The sequence below is a fragment of the Bubalus bubalis genome, chromosome 7, assembly GCF_019923935.1.
Source record: "Bubalus bubalis isolate 160015118507 breed Murrah chromosome 7, NDDB_SH_1, whole genome shotgun sequence".
NCBI lineage: Eukaryota > Metazoa > Chordata > Mammalia > Artiodactyla > Bovidae > Bubalus > Bubalus bubalis.
Genome location: NC_059163.1, coordinates 112,322,343 through 112,342,868, shown reverse-complemented (window position 1 = coordinate 112,342,868; position 20,526 = coordinate 112,322,343). Strand labels below are relative to the sequence as shown.

At 42.1% G+C, this 20,526-nt stretch overlaps 1 protein-coding gene across 1 annotated transcript in view; it reads right to left on the bottom strand.

The window, feature by feature from the left end:
- Positions 1-19,795, bottom strand: part of LOC123465983 — a 147,243-nt gene extending 127,448 nt beyond the window's left edge. The window contains exon 1 of the mRNA XM_045166240.1: positions 19,696-19,795. Within this exon, the coding sequence (XP_045022175.1) occupies positions 19,696-19,795 (100 nt within the window). The remainder of the gene's footprint in view (positions 1-19,695) is intronic.
- Between the last annotated feature and the right edge of the window lie 731 nt (positions 19,796-20,526).

Genomic DNA, 20,526 nt, shown 5'->3' with positions numbered 1-20,526 from the left:
AGAGAGGCAGAGTTTAAGCACTGCATCCTCAATAGAACTCAACTGATCCAAGATGTTCCTGCCCTGCATTCTTTACCTATGTTATCTCTGATTTTGCCTCCATGCCTCTGCTCAATAGTTGCCCCTTCACAAATACCTTTCCTGACCATTCCACGTAAAGCCCCTCCATCTGGTCACTCGGTCACTTACCTTGCTTATTTTCTTCATAGAACCAACCATGGAATTTTCTTTATTTTGTGCTTGCTTGCTGTCTCTATCCCATCAGTAGAAAGGTGGTTTAGTGTTTTTATAAGCCCCATGTTTCAATTCCTAGAGCCTTGTAGGAACCAAAATATGATTCACTGACATATGATTCACCGATACATGACAGATGAAAGAGTAGGGCTGTCTAACACATCCAGGACTTTTACGTGTTTTAATGATAACAAATAAGTTCAACTTTTTAATGAGAACTGCTGCTGCTGCTGCTGCTGCTAAGTTGTGTCAGTCATGTCTGACTCTGTGTGACCCCATAGATGGCAGCCCAACAGGCCCCTCTGTCCCTGGGATTCTCCAGGCAAGAATATTGGAGTGGGTTGCCATTTCCCTCTCCAATGCATGAAAGTGAAAAGTGAAAGGGAAGTCGCTCAGTCGTGTCCTACTCAGCGACCCCATGGACTGTAGCCTACCGGGCTCCTCCGTCCATGGGAGTCTCCAGGCAAGAGTACTGGAGTGGGTTGTCATTTCCTTCTTAATGAGAACTGCTGCTGCTAAGTCATGTCAGTTGTGTCCGACTCTGTGCGACCCCATAGATGGCAGCCCAACAGGCTCCCCTGTCCCTGGGATTCTCCAGGCAAGAATACTGGAGTGGGTTGCCATTTCCTTCTCCAATGCATGAAAGTGAAAAGTGAAAGTGAAATCGCTCAGTCATGTCCAACTCAGCGACCCCATGGACTGAAGCCTACCCTGCTCCTCCATTCATGGGATTTTCCAGGCAAGAGTACTGGAGTAGGTTCCCATTGCCTTCTCCATAATGAGAACTAGACAAACCCCCCAAAATATAACATCTATTCCTTTTTTTTTTTTTTTTTTTATAATCACCAGTCTTTTCCAGCTGTATGTATTTATATCTCCAGCCTTCACACCAAGCATAATTTGTTCTGGACCCAGACTACAACATGTTAGAAGATGAACTGTAGAATTAATCATTCTGCCAAGACTGGAACCACCTATGGAAGTTTTATGATCACTCTCTTGCCTAGGGCCAAAGTTTTTCTTTAACCCTTATTGTATTGTCTTACCTCTAGTAAAAAATCCTCATTCGGATTATAGTCCTTTGTGACTGTAACATAACTTACCACACGTCTAACTATCAGAAGTCCTATATGTGAGATACATATTCCTATACTGGCTCAGAGGGTAAAGCTTCTGCCTGCAATGCAGGAGACCTGGGTTCAATCTCTGGGTCAGGAAGATCCCCCTGGAGAAGGAAATGGCAACCCACTCCAGTACTCTTGCCTGGAAAATCCCATGGACAGAGAAGCCTGGTAGACTACAGTCCATGGGATTGCAAAGAGTAGGTCACGACTGAGCGACTTCACTATACTATACTCTGTGATGCTTTTTTTTTTTTCTTGTTTCCTACACCTTGGTTATGCCATCCCCCTCACTTCAAGTATGGCCCACCCTATTTTCTAGCAGCACACAAAGCACCAGTTTAGAGTCCCTTGGTCCCTGTAGAAATAGGTACCTATAGCCTCTTTTGACACAGAAAATTGAATATTATACATTAAGCCTGGATTTTCTTCTTTTTCCACCATCTTCTGCAGTTGAGATCAGGTTATTCCTCAGGAAAAAGCCCACTCACATCAAAAACCCCACTTATTGCATGATGCAAATAAACTCTTAAGTGGCCAGCCATAGCAGAATTTATTCCAATTTTTGAGATATGTTAAAAATAACAACTACATCATTCTATATGAAGTATAGAAAAAAGCACTAAAAATTAGTAGACTGCACAATATTCAGCTTCAATTTAAGAACCATTGACATAGTTTGATACAATTGCAGTTAATCATGACATTTCCACAAAATATATTGAACTGTTTAATCATTTTGAAGGAAAACTTATGTTAAGAAACCACATAACTAAAGAAAATATTTGTAAAGTTCTTAATTTAAAGAATTGATTGATTAACACCCTTCACAGAATTCAAGATAGTAGGATCTGTGAAATATTTATTTTCTTTTATTTGTTTGGATTCAGCTCCCAGTAAAACCTAAAAGTAAATAATTCTTTCTTTTTAGTAGAGACTCATAAAAAATAAGTTTAGCAATATTATATCATAATGGTCATGTGTCTACAATGGTCATATTGTAGCTATCAGAATGCATCAGGAAACACGTTTTAAAAATATTAATGCAGAGATTGGTTCAAGTTGGCAGAACAGAAGGATGTGTTCTTCTTCTCCTGCCAGAGCACCAAAATCGCAACTAGCTGTTGAACAATCATCAGCATGAAGACACTGGAACCACCATAAAAAGATACCACACATCCAAGGACAAAGGAAAACCCTCAATAAAATGGTAGAAAAGGCATGGCCACAATAAAATCAAATCCTATAGTTGCCACGTGGGAGACCCACAAACTGGAACTCAATAATACCAAAGACGTTCTTGTACTATTGTAAAGGTTCTAGGCCTCATATCAGACTCCCAAGCAGGGGATCTGGCCAAGGTACCAGAAATCCCCAGGGAATATGACTTTGAAGGCCAGCAGGATTTGATTACAGGACCTCCACAAGACTGGGGAAACAGAGACTCCACTCTTGGAGGGTGAAAACAAAACCTTGCACACACCAGGACTGAAGGGAAAGGAAGAGTGACCCTACAAGAGACTGAGCGAGACCTATCTGTGAGTGTTTGAGGGCCTCCTGCAGAGGTGTGTGTTGCCACTGGCCCACCACAGGCACAGGGGCAGTGGCAGCAGCAGTCCTGGGAGATGTGTCCAAGTTGCCTTGGAGGTCACCAATAGCACTATTTGAGAGCCTGTAGACTCCAGGACTAGGTCACCTCAGGCCAAACAAATAACAGGGAGGAACACAGCCACACCAATCAGAATAAAATAGAATTAAAGCTTTACGGAGCACATCCCAGTGTGTTCTCTTGGCAAAACTCTTGAAAGACTTTGTCCTGCTTCATTTTGTACTCGAGAAGTCCACATTGCCTATTACTTTAGGTATCTCTTGACTTCTTACTTTGCATTCCAGTCCTTATGATGAAAAGGACATCTTTTATTTTGATGTTAGTTCTAGGTTTTGCAGGTCATCATAGAACCATTCAACTTCAGCTTCTTCAGCATTAATGGTTGGTTTATAGACTTGGATTACTGTGACATTGAATTGTTTGCCTTAGAAACGAACAGAGATCATTCTGTCATTTTTGAGATTGTACTTAAGTACTGCATTTTCCATTCTTTTGTTGATTATGAGGGCTACTCCATTTCTTCTAAGGGATTCTTGCCCACAGTAGTAGATGTAATAGTCATAGAGTTTTGCCAAGAGAATGCACTGGTCACAAAAAGCACCCTCTTCCAACAACACAAGAGAAGATTCTACACATGGACATCACCAGGTGGTCAATACTAAATTCAGGTTGATTATATTTTTTGCAGCCAAAGATAGAGAAGCTCTATACAGTCAGCAAAAAACAAGACTGGTAACTTACTATGGCTCATATCATGAACTCCTTATTGCAAAATTCACACTTAAATTGAAGAAAGTAAGGAAAACCACTAGACCATTCAGGTATGAACTAAATAAAATACCTTATAATTATACGGTGTAAGTGCAAATAGATTCAAGGGATTAAATCTGATAAACAAAGTGCCTGAAGAACTATGGATGGAGGTTCATGATATTGTACAGGAGGCAGTGATCAAGATCACCCCAAAGAAAAAAAATGCAGAAATGGAAAAATGTTTGTCTGAGGAGGCCTTATAAATAATTGAGAAAAGAAGAGAAGTTAAAGGCAAAAGAGAAAATGAAAAATATACTAATCTGAATGCAGAGTTCCAAAGAATAACAAAGAGAGATAAGAAAGGGTTCCTAAGTGATCAGTGCAAAGAAATAGAGGAAAATAATAGAATAGGAAAGACTAGAGATCTCTTCAAGTAAATTAGAGATACCAAGGGAACATTTCATGCAGAGATGGGTACAATAAAGTACAGAAACAGTATGGATGTAAGAGAAGCAAAAAATATTAAGAAGAGGTGCCACGAACACACAGAAGAAATATACAAAAGAGATATTCATGAGCAAGACAACCACGATGGTGTGATCACTCACCTAGAGCCAGACATCCTGGAATGTGAAGTCAAGTGGGCCTTAGGAAGCATCACTATGAACAAAGCTAGTGGAGGTTATGGAATATCAGCTGAGCTATTTCAAATCCTAAAAGATAATGCTCTTAAAGTGCTGCACTTAATATACAAGCAAATTTGGAAAACTCAACAGTAGCCACAGGACTGGAAAAGGTCAGTTTTCATTGCAACCCCAAAGAAAGGCAATGCCAAAGAATATTCAAACTACCGCACAATTGCACTCATCTCACATGCTAGTAAAGTGAAAGTGAAGTCGCTTAGTCATGTCCAACTCTTTGTGACCCCATGGACTGTAGCCTATCAGGCTCCTCCATCCATGGGATTTTCCAGGCAAGAGTGCTGGAGTGGATTGCCATTTCTTTCTCCAGGTGATCTTCCCAACCCAGGAATCAAACCCAGGTCTCCAGCATTGCAGCCAGACACTTTACCGTCTGAGCCACCAGGGAAGCCCACATGCCAGCAAGATAATGCTCAAAATTCTTCAAGCTAGGCTTCAACAGTAAGTGAATTGAGAGCTTCCAGATGTTCAAACTGGATTTAGAAAAAGCAGAGGAACCAGAGATCAAATTGCCAACATCTGTTGGATCATCAAAAAAGCAAGAGAATTCAAGAAAAATATCTGCTTCTGCTTTGTTGACTATGCCAAAGCATTTGACTGTGTGGATCACAACAAACTGTAAAATCCTTCAAGAGATGGGAATAACAGACCACCTTACCTGTCTCTTGTATGCAGGTCAAGAAACAACAGTTAGAACTGGACATGGAACAACTGACTGGTTCCAAATTGGCAAAGGTGTATGTCAATGCTGTGTATTGTCTCTCTGCTTATTGTACTTATATACAGAGTAGATCAGGCAAAATGCCAGGCTGGATGAAGCACAACCGGGAATCAAGATTGCTAGGAGAAATACCAATAACTTCAGATATGCAGATGATACCACCGTTATGGCAGAAAGTGAAGAACTAAAGAAACTCTTGATAAGGGTGAAAGAGGAGAGTGAAAAAGCTGGCATAAAACTCAATATTCAAAAAACAAAGATCATGGCATCCAGTCCCATCACTTCATGGCAAATAGACGGGGAAACAATGGAAACGGTAACAGACTTTATTTCATTGGGTTCCAAAATCACTGCAGATGGTGACTGCAGCCATGAAATTCCTCCTTGAAAGAAAAGCTATGACAAATCTAGACAGCATATTAAAAAGCAAAGACATTACTTGGTCGACAAAGGTCGATCTAGTCAAAGCTGTTTTTTTTTTTTCCAGTAGTGATGTATGGATGTGAGAGTTGGACCATGAAAAAGCTGAGCACTGAATAGTTGATGCTTTTGAACTGTGGTGTTGGAGAAGACGCATGACAGTCCCTTGGACTACAAGGACATCAAACCAGTCAATCTTAAAGGAAATCATTCCTGAATATTCTTTGGAAGGACTGATGCTGAAGCTGACTCTAATACTTTGGCCACCTGATGTGAAGAACTGACTCATTAGAAAAAAACCCTGATGCTTGGAATAATTAAAGGCAGGAGGAGAAGGGGATGACAGGATGAGGTAACATCACCCGTTTGATGAACATGAGTGTGAAAAAGCTCTGAGTGTTGATGATGGATAGGGAAGCCTGGTGTGTTGCAGACCATGGGGTCGCAGATAGTTGAATGTGACTTAGTGGCTGAACTGAACTGAACTGAGCACACCCCTGCCCACCAGAGCAAGACCCAGGTTCCCCCACAGCCAGTCCCTCCCATCAGGAAGCTTGCACAAGCCTCTTATTCTCAGCTACCAGAGGACAGACAAAAGAAACAAGAACTACAATCCCAGAACCTGACAGAACTAATATCACAATCACAGAAAGCTAACCAAAATGGAAAACAAAACAAAACAAAACAAACAAAAACCAAAAAACACCAAGATTATATCCCAGGACAAGGAACAAGATAAATCCCAAGAAAGGCAATTAAATGAAATGGAGATGACAACCTTCCAGAAATGTCCCAATGTGGGTGTAAAGTCATCTGCTGTAGAACCAGGGAGAGTTGACATTGCAGATGAAGGTAATCTGCTGGAGAATGTTATTTTTAGCTGAGGGGATAAGGCCAACCCACATTATGGAGGACTTCTACTTTACTGAAAGTCCATTGATTTAAATGTTAAACTTATCTGAAAACACCTTCAGAGAAATACTCAGAATAATGTTTGTCCAAATATCTGGGCATCTCATGGCCCAACCAAGTTAACACATAAAATTAACCATTCAACCTTGGCCAAACACTTTGCTGAGGTACCTATTATATTGGAAAAGGAAAGCTAACTAGGAGTAAAATATGAGATAGGTTAGTTACTATTTTTGTATATGTTAAAAACAAAATTCAACTGAGAAAATTTAAAGAGAAAATTGGCTTTATTCAAGTATTCATGTCAGGCTGTAACCCATATAACAAATAGAAAGGAGCTGCAGAAAAGGAAAGGTTTTTAAAGGCAGAAAAGAGACAGAGAAGTCATAAACAAGGACCATTTCAGGCAAAATCACTTTCCTTTGGGAGAAGGCAGGGGCCTATCAGGTGGGTCATCTGACTAGTGCTAGTCAGGAAATTCCAGACTGACTGGTTAAGGCTGCATTTCTAGGAGACACTGAAACTGTAATCAGATTAGGTAGAGGTCAAGGGTGGTGGCCGAGAGGAGCTACCCCACTTCCAAAGTCAAGATGGCAGCCAAGTGCAACAATGACATGTCCAAGGAGTGGTGGCTGCATGGGCGCAGGAGGGCCGAGAGGAGATACTCCACATTAAAGGTCAGTAGGGGCGACCTAGTCCAAGGTAAGGAGCAGTGGCTGTGCTTTGCTGGAGCAGCCGTGAAGAGATAACCCACATCCAAAGTAAGACAAACCCAAGTAAGATGGTAGGTGTTGCGAGAGGCATCAGAGGGCAGACACACTGAAACCATAATCACAGAAAACTAGCCAATCTGATCACACAGACTTGCCTAACTCTGTGAAACTAAGCTATGCCTTGTGGGGCCAACCAAAATGTATGGGTCATGGTGGATAGGTCTGACAGAATGTGGTCCACTGGAGAAGTGAATGGTAAAACACTTCGGTATTCTTGCCTTGAGAACCCCATGATCAGTATGAAAAGGCAAAATGATAGGATACTGAAAGAGGAACTCCCCAGGTCGGTAGGTGCCCAATATGCTATTGGAGATCAGTGAGAAATAACTCCAGAAAGAATGAAGGGTTGGAGACAAAGCAAAAACAATACCCAGTTGTGGATGTGACTGGTGATAGAAGTAAAGTCCATTGCTGTAAAGAGCAATATTGCATCAGATCAGATCAGATCAGATCAGTCGCTCAGTCGTGTCTGACTTTTTGCGACCTCATGAATTGCAGCACACCAAGCCTCCCTGTCCATCACCAACTCCCGGAGTTCACTGAGACTCACGTCCATCGAGTCAGCGATGCCATCCAGCCATCTCATCCTCTGTCGTCCCCTTCTCCTCCTGTCCCCAATCCCTCCCAGCATCAGAGGCTTTTGCAATGAGTCAACTCTTCGCATGAGCTGGCCAAAGTACTGGACTTTCAGCTTTGGCATCATTCCTTCCAAAGAAATCCCAGGGCTGATCTCCTTCAGAATGGACTGGTTGGATCTCCTTGCAGTCCAAGGGACTCTCAAGAGTCTTCTCCAACACCACAGTACAAAAGCATCAATTCTTCGGTGCTCAGCTTTCTTCACAGTCCAACTTTCACATCCATACATGACCACAGGAAAAACCATAGCCTTGACTAGACGAACCTTTGTTGGCAAAGTAATGTCTCTGCTTTTGAATATGCTATCTAGGTTGGTCATAACTTTCCTTCCAAGGAGTAAGCGTCTTTTAATTTCATGGCTGCAGTCACCATCTGCAGTGATTTTGTAGCCCAGAAAAATAAAGTCTGACACTGTTTCCACTGTTTCCCCATCTATTTCCCATGAAGTGGTGGAACAGGATGCCATGATCTTCGTTTTCTGAATGTTGAGCTTTAAGCCAACTTTTTCACTCTCCACTTTCAAATTCATCAAGAGGCTTTTGAGTTCCTCTTCACTTTCTGCCATAAGGGTGGTGTCATATGCATATCTGAGGTTATTGATATTTCTCCCGGCAATCTTGATTCCAGTTTGTGTTTCTTCCAGTCCAGCGTTTCAGAAACTGGGATGTTAGTTCCATGATTCAAGGCAAATTGGAAGTGTTCAAACAGGAGATGGCAAGAGTAAAAGTTGACATTCTAGGAATCAGTGAACTAACATGGACTGGAATGGGTGAACTTAACTCAGATGACGATTATATCTACTACTGCAGGCAGGAATCCCTTAGAAACAATGGAGTAACCATCATGGTCAACAAAAGAGGACAAAATGCAGTGCTTGGATGCAATCTCAAAAACAACAGAATAATCTCTGTTCGTTGCCAAGGCAAACAATTCAATATCACGGTGATCCAAGCCTATGCCCCAACCAGTAACACTGAAGAAGCTGAAATTGAATGGTTCTATGAAGATATGCAAGACCTTTTAGAACTAACATCCCAAGTTCAGTTCAGTCACTCACTCGTGTCTGTCTCTTTGCGACCCCATGAATTGCAAAATGCCAGGCCTCTCTGTCCATCACTAACTCCCAAAGTTCACTCAAACTCACGTCCATCGGGTCAATGATGCCATCCAGCCATCTCATCCTCTGTCGCCCCCTTGTCCTCCTGCCCCCAATCCCTCCCAGCATCAGAGTCTTTTCCAATGAGTCAGCTCTTCGCATGAGGTGGCCAAAGTACTGGAGTTTCAGCTTTAGCATCAGTACCTGCAAAGAAATCCCAGGGCTGATCTCCTTCAGAATGGACGGGTTGGATATCCTTGCACTCCAAGGGACTCTCAAGAGTCTTCTCCAACACCACAGTTCAAAAGCATCAATTCTTCGGTGCTCAGCCTTCTTCACAGTCCAACTCTCAAATCCATACATGACCACAGGAAAAACCATAGCCTTGACTAGGCAGACCTTTTCTGGCAAAGTAATGTCTCTGCTTTTGAATATGCTATCTAGGTTAGTCATAACTTTCCTTCCAAGGAGTAAGTGTCTTTTAATTTCATGGCTGCAGTCACCATCTGTCGTGATTTTGGAGCCCAAAAAAATAAAGTCGGACACTTTTCCCACTGTTTCCCCATGTATTTCCCATGAAGTGATGGGACCAGATGCCATGATCTTCGTTTTCTGAACATTGAGCTTTAAGCCAACTTTTTACTCTACGCTTTCACACTCATCAAGAGGCTTTTTAGTTCCTCTTCCCTTTCTGCCATAAGGGTGGTGTGATCTGCATATCTGAGGTTACTGATATTTCTCTGCCTCCTTACAGAGCTATTTAATAACTATGGAGATCCAAAATATGTATTAAAAGAGAAAAACAAAAAACAAAAACAAAAAAGAGAAAAAGGTCCTAAATGGAGTCCCTAGTCCTAAGTCCTATATCAGCAAACCAAGACTAAATCAGTTCAGTTCACTTCAGTCGCTCAGTCGTGTCCAACTCTTTGCAACCTCATGAATCACAGCATGCCAGGCCTCCCTGTCCATCACGAACTTTCTGAGTTCACTCAAATTCACGTCTATCGAGTTGGTGATACCACCCAGCCATCTCATCCTCTGTCGTCCCCTTCTTCTCCTGCCCCCAATCCCTCCCAGCATCAGGGTATTTTCCAATGAGTCAACCCTTCACATGAGGTTGCCAAAGTATTGGAGTTTCAGTCTCAACATCAGTCATTCCACTGAACACCCAGGACTGATCTCTTTTAGGAAGGGCTGGTTGGATCTCCTTACACTGCAAGGGACTCTCAAGAGTCTTCTCCAACACCACAGTTCAAAAAATCAATTCTTCAGTGCTCAGCTTTCTTCACAGTCCAACTTTCACATCCACACATGATGACTGAAAAAACCATAGCCTTGACTAGACGAACTTTGTTGGCACAGTAATATGTCGGCTTTTTAATGTGCTGTCTAGGTTGGTCATAGTTTTCCTTCCAAGGAGTAAGCATCTTTTAATTTCTTGGCTGCAATTACCATCTGCAGTGATTTTGGAGCCCAAAAAATAAAGTCTGACACTGTTTCCCCCTCTATTTCCCATGAAGTGATGGGACCAGATGCCATGATCTTTGTTTTCTGAATGTTGAGCTTTAAGCCAACTTTTTCACTCTCCACTTTCACATTCATCAAGAGGCTTTTTAGTTCCTCTTCACTTTCTACCATAAGGGTGGTGTCATCTGAATATCTGAGGTTATTGATATTTCTCCCAGCAATCTTGATTCCAGCTTGTGCTTCTTCCAGTGCAGCATTTCTCATGATGCACTCTGCATATAAGTTAAATAAACAGGGTGACAATATACAACCTTGATATACTTCTTTTCCTATTTGGAACCAGTCGTTGTTCCATGTCCTGTTCTAACTGTTGCTTCCTGACCTGCATACAGATTTCTCAAGATGCAGGTCAGGTGGTCTGGTATTCCCATCTCTTTCAGAATTTTCCAGAGTTTATTGTGATCCACACAGTCAAAGGTTGGCATAGTCAATAGCAGAAATGGATGTTTTTCTGGAACTCTCTTCCTTTTTCCATGATCCAGCAGATGTTGGCAATTTGATCTCTGGTTCCTCTGCCTTTTTTAAAACCAGCTTGAACATCAGGAAGTTCACGGTTCATGTATTGCTGAAGCCTGGCTTGGAGAATTTTGAGCATTACTTTACGAGCGTGTGAGATGAGTGCAATTGTGTAGTAGTTTGAGCATTCTTTGGCATTGCCTTTCTTTGGGATTGGAATGAAAATTGACATTTTCCAGTTCTGTGGCCACTGCTGAGTTTTCCAAATTTGCAGGCATATTGAGTGTAGCACTTTCACAGCATCAGCTTTCAGCATTTGAAATAGCTCAACTGGAATTCCATCACCTCCACTAGCTTTGTTCATAGTGATGCTTTCTAAGGCCCACTTGACTTCACATTCCAGGATATCTGGCTCTAGGTCAGTCATCACACCATCATGATTATTTGGGTCGTGAAGATCTTTTTGTACAGTTTGTCTGTGTATTCTTGCCACCTCTTCTTAATATCTTCTGCTTCTGTTAGGTCTATACCATTTCTGTCCTTTATCGAGCCCATCAAAAGATGTCCTTTTCATTATAGGGGACTGGAATGCAAAAGTAGGACGTCAAGAAACACCTGGAGTAACATGCAAATTTGACCTTGGGATATGGAATGAAGCAGGGCAAAGACTAATAGAATTTTGCCAAAAGAACTCACTAGTCATAGCCAACAACCTCTTACAAAAACACAAGAGAAGACTCTACACATGGACATCACCAGATGGTGAACACCAAAATCAGACTTATTATATTCTTTGCAGCCAAAGTAGAGAAGCTTTATAGAGTCAGCAAAAACAAGACCGGGAGCTGACTGTGGCTCATATCATGAACTCCTTATTGCCAAATTCAGACTTAAATTTAAGAGACTATGAAAAACCAGTAGATCTTCAGTTGTGACCTAAATGGAATTCCTTATGATTATACAGTGGAAGTGATAAATAGATTTCAGGAACTAGATCTGATAGACAGAGTGCCTGATGAACTATGGACAGAGGTTCATGACATTGTACAGGAGACAGGAATCAAGACCATCCCCATGAAAAAGAAATGCAAAAAAGCAAAATGGCTGTCTGGGGAGGCCATACAAATAGCTGTGAAAAGAAGAGAAGTGAAAATCAAAAGAGAAAAGGGAATATATAAGCATCTGAATGCAGAGTTCCAAAGAATAGTAAGGAGAGATAAGAAAGCCTTCTTCAGCAATCAATGCAAAGAAATAGAGGAAAACAATAGAATGGGAAAGACTAAATATCTCTTCAAGGAAATCAGAGATACCAAGGGAGCATTTCATACAAAGATGGGCTCTATAAAGGACGGAAATGGTATGGACCTAACAGAAGCAGAAGATATTATGAAGAGGTGGCAAGAATACACAGAAGAACTGTACAAAAAAGATCTTCATGACCCAGATAATGACGATGGTGTGATTACTCACCTAGAGCCAGATATCCTGGAATGTGAAGTCAAGTAGGCTTTAGAAATCATCATTATGAGCAAAGCTAGTGGAGGTGATGAAATTCCAGTTGAGCTATTTTAAATCCTGAAAGGTGATACTGTTAAAGGGGTTCACTCAATATGTCAACAAATGTGGAAAACACAGCAGTGGCCACAGGACTGGAAAAGATCAGTTTTCATTCCAATCCCAAAGAAAGGCAATGCCAAAGAATGCTGAAACTACAACACAATTGCACTCATCTCACATGCTAGTAAAGTAATGCTCAAAATTCTCCAAGCCAGGCTTCAGCAATACATGAACCGTGAACTTCCTGATGTTCAAGCTGGTTTTAGAAAAGGCAGAGGAACCAGAGATCAAATTGCCAACATCTGCTGGATCATCAAAAAAGCAAGAGAGTTCCAGAAAACATCTATTTCTGCTTTATTGACTATGCCAAAGCCTTTGACTGTGTGGATCACAATAAACTGTGGAAAATTCTGAAAGAGATGGGAACACCAGACCACCTGACCTACCTCTTGAGAAACCTATATGTAGCTCAGGAAGCAACAGTTAGAACTGGACGTGGAACAACAGACTGGTTCCAAATAGGAAAAGGAGTACGTCAAGGCTGTATCTTGTCACCCTGTTTATTTAACTTATATGCAGAGTACATCATGAGAAACGCTGCACTGGAAGAAGCACAAGCTGGAATCAAGATTGCTGGGAGAAATATCAATAACCTCAGATATTCAGATGACACCACCCTTATGGAAGAAAGGGAAGAGGAACTAAAAAGCCTCTTGATGAAAGTGAAAGTGGAGAGTGAAAAAGTTGGCTTAAAGCTCAACATTCAGAAAACAAAGATCATGGCATCTGGTCCCATCACTTCATGGGAAATAGAGGGGGAAACAGTGGAAACTGTGCCAGACTTTATTTTTTGGGTGCTTCAAAATCACTGCAGATGGTAATTGCAGCCAAGGAATTAAAAGATGCTTACTCCTTGGAAGGAAAACTATGACCAACCTAGATAGCATATTAAAAAGCCGAGATATTACTGTGCCAACAAAGTTCGTCTAGTCAAGGCTATGGTTTTTTCAGTCATCATGTGTGGATGTGAAAGTTGGACTGTGAAGAAAGCTTAGCACTGAAAAAATTGATGCTTTTGAACTGTGGTGTTGGAGAAGACTCTTGAGAGTCCCTTGCAGTGCAAGGAGATCCAACCAGTCCTTCCTAAAAGAGATCAGTCCTGGGTGTTCAGTGGAATGATTGATGTTGAGGCTGAAACTCCAATACTTTGGCAACCTCATTTGAAGAGTTGACTCATTGGAAAATACCCTGATGCTGGGAGGGATTGGGGGCAGGAGTAGAAGGGGACGACAGAGGATGAGATGGCTGGGTGGTATCACCGACTCGATAGACGTGAATTTGAGTGAGCTCTGAAAGTTCGTGATGGACAGGGAGGCCTGGCATGCTGTGATTCATGAGGTTGCAAAGAGTTGGACACGACTGAGCGACTGAAGTGAACTGAACTGATTCAGTCTTGGTTTGCTGATATAGGACTTAGGACTAGGGACTCCATTTACGACCTTTTTCTCTTTTAATACATATTTTGGATCTCCATAGTTATTAAAAAGCTCTGTAAGGAAGCAGCGAAATATCAGTAACGTAAGATATGCAGATCACACCACCCTTATGGCAGAAAGGGAAGAGGAACTAAAAAGCCTCTTGATGAGTGTGAAAGCATAGAGTGAAAAAGTTGGCTTAAAGCTCAACATTCAGAAAACGAAGATCATGGCATCTGGTCCCATCACTTCATTGGAAATAGATGGGGAAACAGTGGAAACACTGGTAGACTTCATTTTTGGGGTCTCTAAAATTACTGCAGACGGTGATTGCAGCCATGAAATTAAAAGACGCTTACTCCTTGGAAGGAAAGTTATGACCAACCTAGACTACATATTAAAAAGCAGAAACATTACTTTGCCAACAAAGGTCCATCTAGTCAAAGCTATGGTTTTTCCAGTAGTCATGTACGGATGTGAGAGTTAGACTGTGAAGAAAGCTGAGCACTGAAGAACTGATGCTTTTGAACTGTGGTGTTGGAGAAGACTCTTGAGATTCCCTTGGACTGCAAGAAGATTCAACCAGTCCATTCTAAAGGAGATCAGCCCTGGGCGTTCTTTGGAAGGACTGATGCTAAAGCTGAGACTCCAGTACTTTGGCCACCTCATGCAAAGAGTTGACTCATTGGAAAAGACTGTGTTGCTGGGAGGGATTGGGGGCAAGAGGAGAAGGGCACGACAGAGGATGAGATGGTTGGATGGCATCACTGACTCGATACACATGAGTTTGAGTGAACTCTGGGTGTTGGTGATGGACAGGGAGGCCTGGCATGCTGCAATTCATAGGATCGCAAAGAGTCAGCCACGACTGATTGACTGAACAAAACTGGAAGTAGAGTAAATGGGATTTAGTGAGAAGATTATGTCCTGTTACAGAATAAGTGTATCTTGAGTGAATAAGTAACAGGTACTTTCAAGAGCTTTCTGCTGATATTCAACCAAGAATGATCTTTTAAATAGACAGTCCCATAAGTCTTAACTATTCTTTTCAAGTCCAGTGGAAGTTTTAAAGGAAAGATAGTGTTAATAGAATAAGAAAAGTTTAGAAGAAAATAACTATCTAAATTTTGTAGTTGACACAAACAGGCTTCCCTTTCTTCACCTTTTCATTAGCACTGCTCTTAAATTGGGTGTATCACACGACAGGCCTTTGTTAATATCTAGTGGTCAATCAGAGAGCTCGTTTGGTAAGTTTTTGGAAGAAATATCTTTCTGCTTCCTATCACCAGTTCTGTGGCACCAAGATGCATGCTAATTAAAATGTGCTTATTTTAGGAGTCAGATCACCAGAGGTGTTAAACTAATAAAATTCTGATTATTATTGAAAATTTCACCATTAATAAAAAGTCCTATATCTGAAGGGAAGAGAAAAGCAAAAGAAGACAAGAAAACTGCCTTATCTCTGATGAACAAAGGATGATATGATTAGGGGGAGAGAAGACTAGAAGGAAGAGTCATTCCCCAAAATGTCAGCAATTTTATCGCCCCAACTAATATATTCTCTCATTCTTAACATGCTGTTTGAACAGTTCACAGCTAAAACTTGTTTAATCTCAAAATAGTGCATTTCTCACATTAAGCAAATTGATGATGCATTAAATTAATGGCACAGAATAGGAGAAAAAATCCAATGTTCTCAGGGTCAGATTGACAAGGTCAGTCTGAAAGTGCAGTCTCTGGTCTCATGAACACATCTTCACTGACCACGGAGGGTCACACATTTAGGATAATATCTGATTGCACTATGATCATGCAGATCTACTAATGTATTATAGAACATTGGATGTCTTTCCTTATTCCAGTATTTGGATAACATTTACAACTTAAAGAAAAGTGCGTGGGTCTTGTAAGATTTATGGGCAAGAGGACAATTAAAAATCAACGTACTGCTTCTACATATTCCAGTATTTATCATGAAAGTAAAATATGATAGGAACAACTAAAACTGAATCGTTAAATAAGAATAGGGCATTCTTACAAACCTGTTTTTAGTTCCATGTAACTGAGAAGCATAATACTTTCAGGATTGACCCGGCTAGTTATTTCTCTTTCAGAGGAAAGTCTAATCTGCCTAGAGGTCCGAACTTAGAGTCCAGAGAAGAGCTGTCATTGTTTTTATACCGAGTTTATCTCCTCCACCTACCCCCATTCTATCTAAAAATGAATAAACCTAAATCACATTAAACAGATGTGTATACATATAAATCGAGACCACAAAAGCCTGGGTCAAAGCCAAAAATAAATAGTTAGGTTTGTAAACTTTATATTAAGCCTATAGTGACAGGAATAAAAAAGTAGTGGGTAAGGCTCCAAGGAGGTGAAGACCTGGAAAGGAATTAGGGGCTACCTGCAAATTATCCAAATAATTCTGACCTCTGAAAGAGTGGCCACTACATAAGCTGCAGCTTATCTAAATCACAAAGTCACCATTTGGAGAAGTCAATCATCTGTCCTTACACCAAGGAAACAGCAGCATTTCACTAATTTAAGTGCCAAATCTAGTATTCTTATTTTGAGTACACTCAATTAAGACTCCTTGTTGTTTAAAAAGGTGTATTATACATCTGTGTCTCTTTAATTTAAAAAATAAAAATAAAAAGGTGTATTAAAAGAGTGAGAGGAAATCTCACCAAACATGCAAAAAAAGGAAAAATCAACTCTTTTGATGCCTATATGAGCAGGAAAGAGGATCTACCTTAGGATCGGGGATTCAGAATTTCCAGGAGAGGATGAGCAGCAACAATACTTCATGGATGCCATGCCTTGCTTTATTATAGAATTTTCCTCTGTTGATCTTTGGCTAATGCTGCTATAGGAGGCCTGAGTATTCCCACTGAAGGCCCAAAGGTCACCAAAGGCCTAACTTAGAGGAAGAGCTTCCTGCCCACTGGTGGGTGTGAGTGAACAACTCCTGGAAGAAGTTATGTGGGAATTCATAGAGATGCAGAGCTGTTCTGCAATCCTCAAGACACCCGTGCACAGGACATGGCAAAAGGAACAGACTAGGCCTTCTGGAATGTGCTGTGTCCTCTACAGTGACTAGCAGAGGATGCTAACTTTTGCTAATTTATTTCGAGGCATGAAGCAAAACTTGGTTGCCAATATTTGGATCCTGAATCATAAAACAAACAAAGAAAACTTATGGCACATTAAAAGTAGCCAAAAATTCTGTAAGTTTTTATCAAAGAATATCCTCCTCTGAATCTGAGTGCAGCCTGTGACGACTTGACCAATAAAGCACAAGAGATGTGATGCTGGGTCACATCTATGAGCCCAGTCATTTAGTGATCTGTTCCACTTGTTGTGTGGAATACTCCTTCTTATTGAGCATGGGCTTCCCTGGTGGCTCAGAGGTTAAAGCGTCTGCCTCCAATGTGGGAAACCTGGGTTCGATCCCTGGGTCTGGAAGATCCCCTGAAGAAGGAAATGGCAACCCACTCCAGTATTCTTGCCTGGAGAATCCCATGGTTGGAGGAGCTTGATAGGCTACAGTCCACAGGGTCACAAAGAGTCGGACACGACTGAGTGACTTCACTTTCACTTTTCAAGCAGACTATAGTGAGAACCATAAGGAAAGCAAAATAGACCCCTGGCTAACAGTTCAGCAGAGCACCCAGCCAGTAGCTGGCACCCACTTTGGCTGCCACATGAGTGAGCCATCATGAAAGGAGATCCATCAACCCAGTCAAGCTGTACTATTGTGTACAGTCAAGCTGTACACAAAACATAAAGCAGAGTCATAGTAATTGTTGTAGCCATACATTCTGGGAAACAAACTCACTCAGAAGGACAATGCAGATAGTGAAGTGCAGTTTATTACACTGGCAGGCCCAAGGCAGAGTCCCCTCTTAGCCAAGGACCCTGACCAGTTTTTCTAAAAACCTTATATACCCTAAGTGTACATGCCCAAATCCACCTCCCCAAATTCCCTGAAACTAGTCTGAACAAAGGAAAAGAAAGATACAATCAAAGTTAACCCATGATTCATATGCCTTAAGCCTAGGTGGTTAACAGTTGACAATTATCAATAGGTCTGTGGTCATACCCCAATAAGCATAATAGAATTTATGATTCTATTTGGTTACACAGATAATTAGGGTATTCTTTTAGGCAACAGAGACTCTAGGTATGAGCCCTGGGGCTCTTCCTTCCAGGGAGCCTGGTTTTCCAGTTAGTATGTCGTTTCCATAGATATGGAGCATAGAGCTCAAATTCCACAGTCTGGCTCAAGATGGAGTCCTGCTTTCAAGATGGAGCCTGTTCTGTCTGTTTCCTCCTTCATTCCCCTCTCTTGATGCTCTCAACTCATAGTATGAGCATCATTCATAGGGATATATTGCACCCTGACTCTCCGACCTCCAATTTGGGAGAATGACATCAATCTTTGGGTTACAAACCTCATAATACATGTAAAATAAAGGGTCCACAAAGAAGAACTATCAAGGGAACTATAACAATGGTAAATGTAGTTTTGTACCAGTTACCCTTCACCCAAGATAGGACTGAAGTCCAAAAAGGAAGATTATCATCAGTCATAACTTTTACCTGACCTTTCATGTCATCTAGGGTGGCTGATACATAACCAGATAAATCAGGAATATATACACAACATTCAACTTTAATTATAGCACAGGTCCCTCTTTGTACTGAAACTATGGTTAGTCTCAAGATGATACCAGCAAGTCCTGTAGCAGCAGTTGAATATAGAGCATCATCTCTTTTTCTTCTTTAAGATGATCTTGGTTTCACAGGGATCAGTTCAGTTCAGTTCAGTCCTCAGTTGTGTCCAACTCTTTGCAACCCCATGAATCGCAGCACGCCAGGCCTCCCTGTCCATCAGCAACTCCCGGAGTTCACTCAGACTCACGTCCATCGAGTCAGTGATGCCGTCCAGCCATTTCATCCTCTGTCGTCCCCTTCTCCTTCTGGATAGTCCACTTGGCATCCTCCGGGTCTGCGTGGTATGCTCTCTTCTCCCTCATATGGTGGATCCAGGGAGTGACACCTGCAACTTTAACTGCAGTAGGGCTGGCTAGAACAACAGTATATGCACCCTTCCAATGGGTGATGGCACCCCACTCCAGTACTCTTGCCTGGAAAATCCCATGGATGGAGAAGCCTGGTGGGCTAAAGTCATGGGGTCACGAAGAGTCGGACATGACTGAGCAACTTCACTTTCACTTTTCACTTTCATGCATTGGAGAAGGAAATGGCAGCCTACTCTAGTGTTCTTGCCTGGAGAATCCCAGGGATGTGGGAGCCTGGTGGGCTGACGTCTATGGGGTCGCACAGAGTCAGACACGACTGAAGTGACTTAGCAGTAGCAGCAGCGTTAGCTCAGGTAGCTCCGCCAATATGAGAGATTTAATAGGGGCTTCCCTTGTCACCCCCAAACCCTCAGCTGCTTGTTTAGTGGTCTTATCTGCCAGTCTGTTCCCTGAGCCGGGGGTATCCTCTTTTTGACGTCCTCAGCAGTGTATGACTGCAACCCTTTCTGGTTCCCAGGCAGCATCTAATAGGGTCTTAATTTCTTCCTTATTTTTAATATCTTTTTCACTAGCTGTCAAAGGCCTCTCTCCTTATACAGAGCTCTGTAGTGTGGCAAAAGCATACCTGGAGTCTGTGTAAATGTCTGTCTTCTTACCTTTTGACAGCTGGAGGGCCTGGATTACAGCATTTAGTTTGGGCTGTTGAGTGGACCAGTGTGATGGGAGAGAGCTAGCCGCAACAATGTTTTTTTCCATGACTATTGCATATCCCAACAGTCATTGTCCTTGTTTCACCAGGCTGGTGCCATTGGTGTACAGGAGCAAATCTGGGTCCGGGATTGGCTGGTCTCTTAAGTCAGGTCTGCTGGCATATTTCCTTGCAATCATGTGAGGGTCCATCTTCTCCCACAAGAAACAGAGTGGCCAGATTCAGGGCCTGACAAGGCTCAGTAGTAACATGGGGGTTCTCACAGAACAGTTCCTGGTATTGAGTAATCTGGGATGTTGACAGCCATTTATGGGGGTCCCCTTGCAGGAGAGTGTTGACCTCATGTGGGACTTTTATGAACAAATCTTTGCCCAAAGTCAGCTTGGTTGCCTCCAGGACCAGTGAGGCAACTGCAACAACTGCCCATAAGCATCCCAGCCACCCAGTGGCAAGATTGTCCAGCTGATTAGAGATAAGTCACTGGTCTGTCCCATGTCCCCATAATCTGGGAAAACACTCCCATAGCCACCTTGTCCTTTTCAGTAGTGGTGGCGGCTGTGACCAGCGCCCTAAGTGCGGCCAAGAGGAGCTACCCCACGTCCGAGGTCAGGGGAAGAAGCTGGGAGGACTCCATGCCTGAAGGGTGGTGACCAAGAGGAGTTACCCCACGTCTGAGGTCAGAGGCAGCAGCAGAGAGTGTTAGGCTGTGACAGCGCAGGAATGGCCAAGAGGAGCTACCCAAGTCCAAGGTCGGGGCGGTGGCCGAGAGAAGATACCC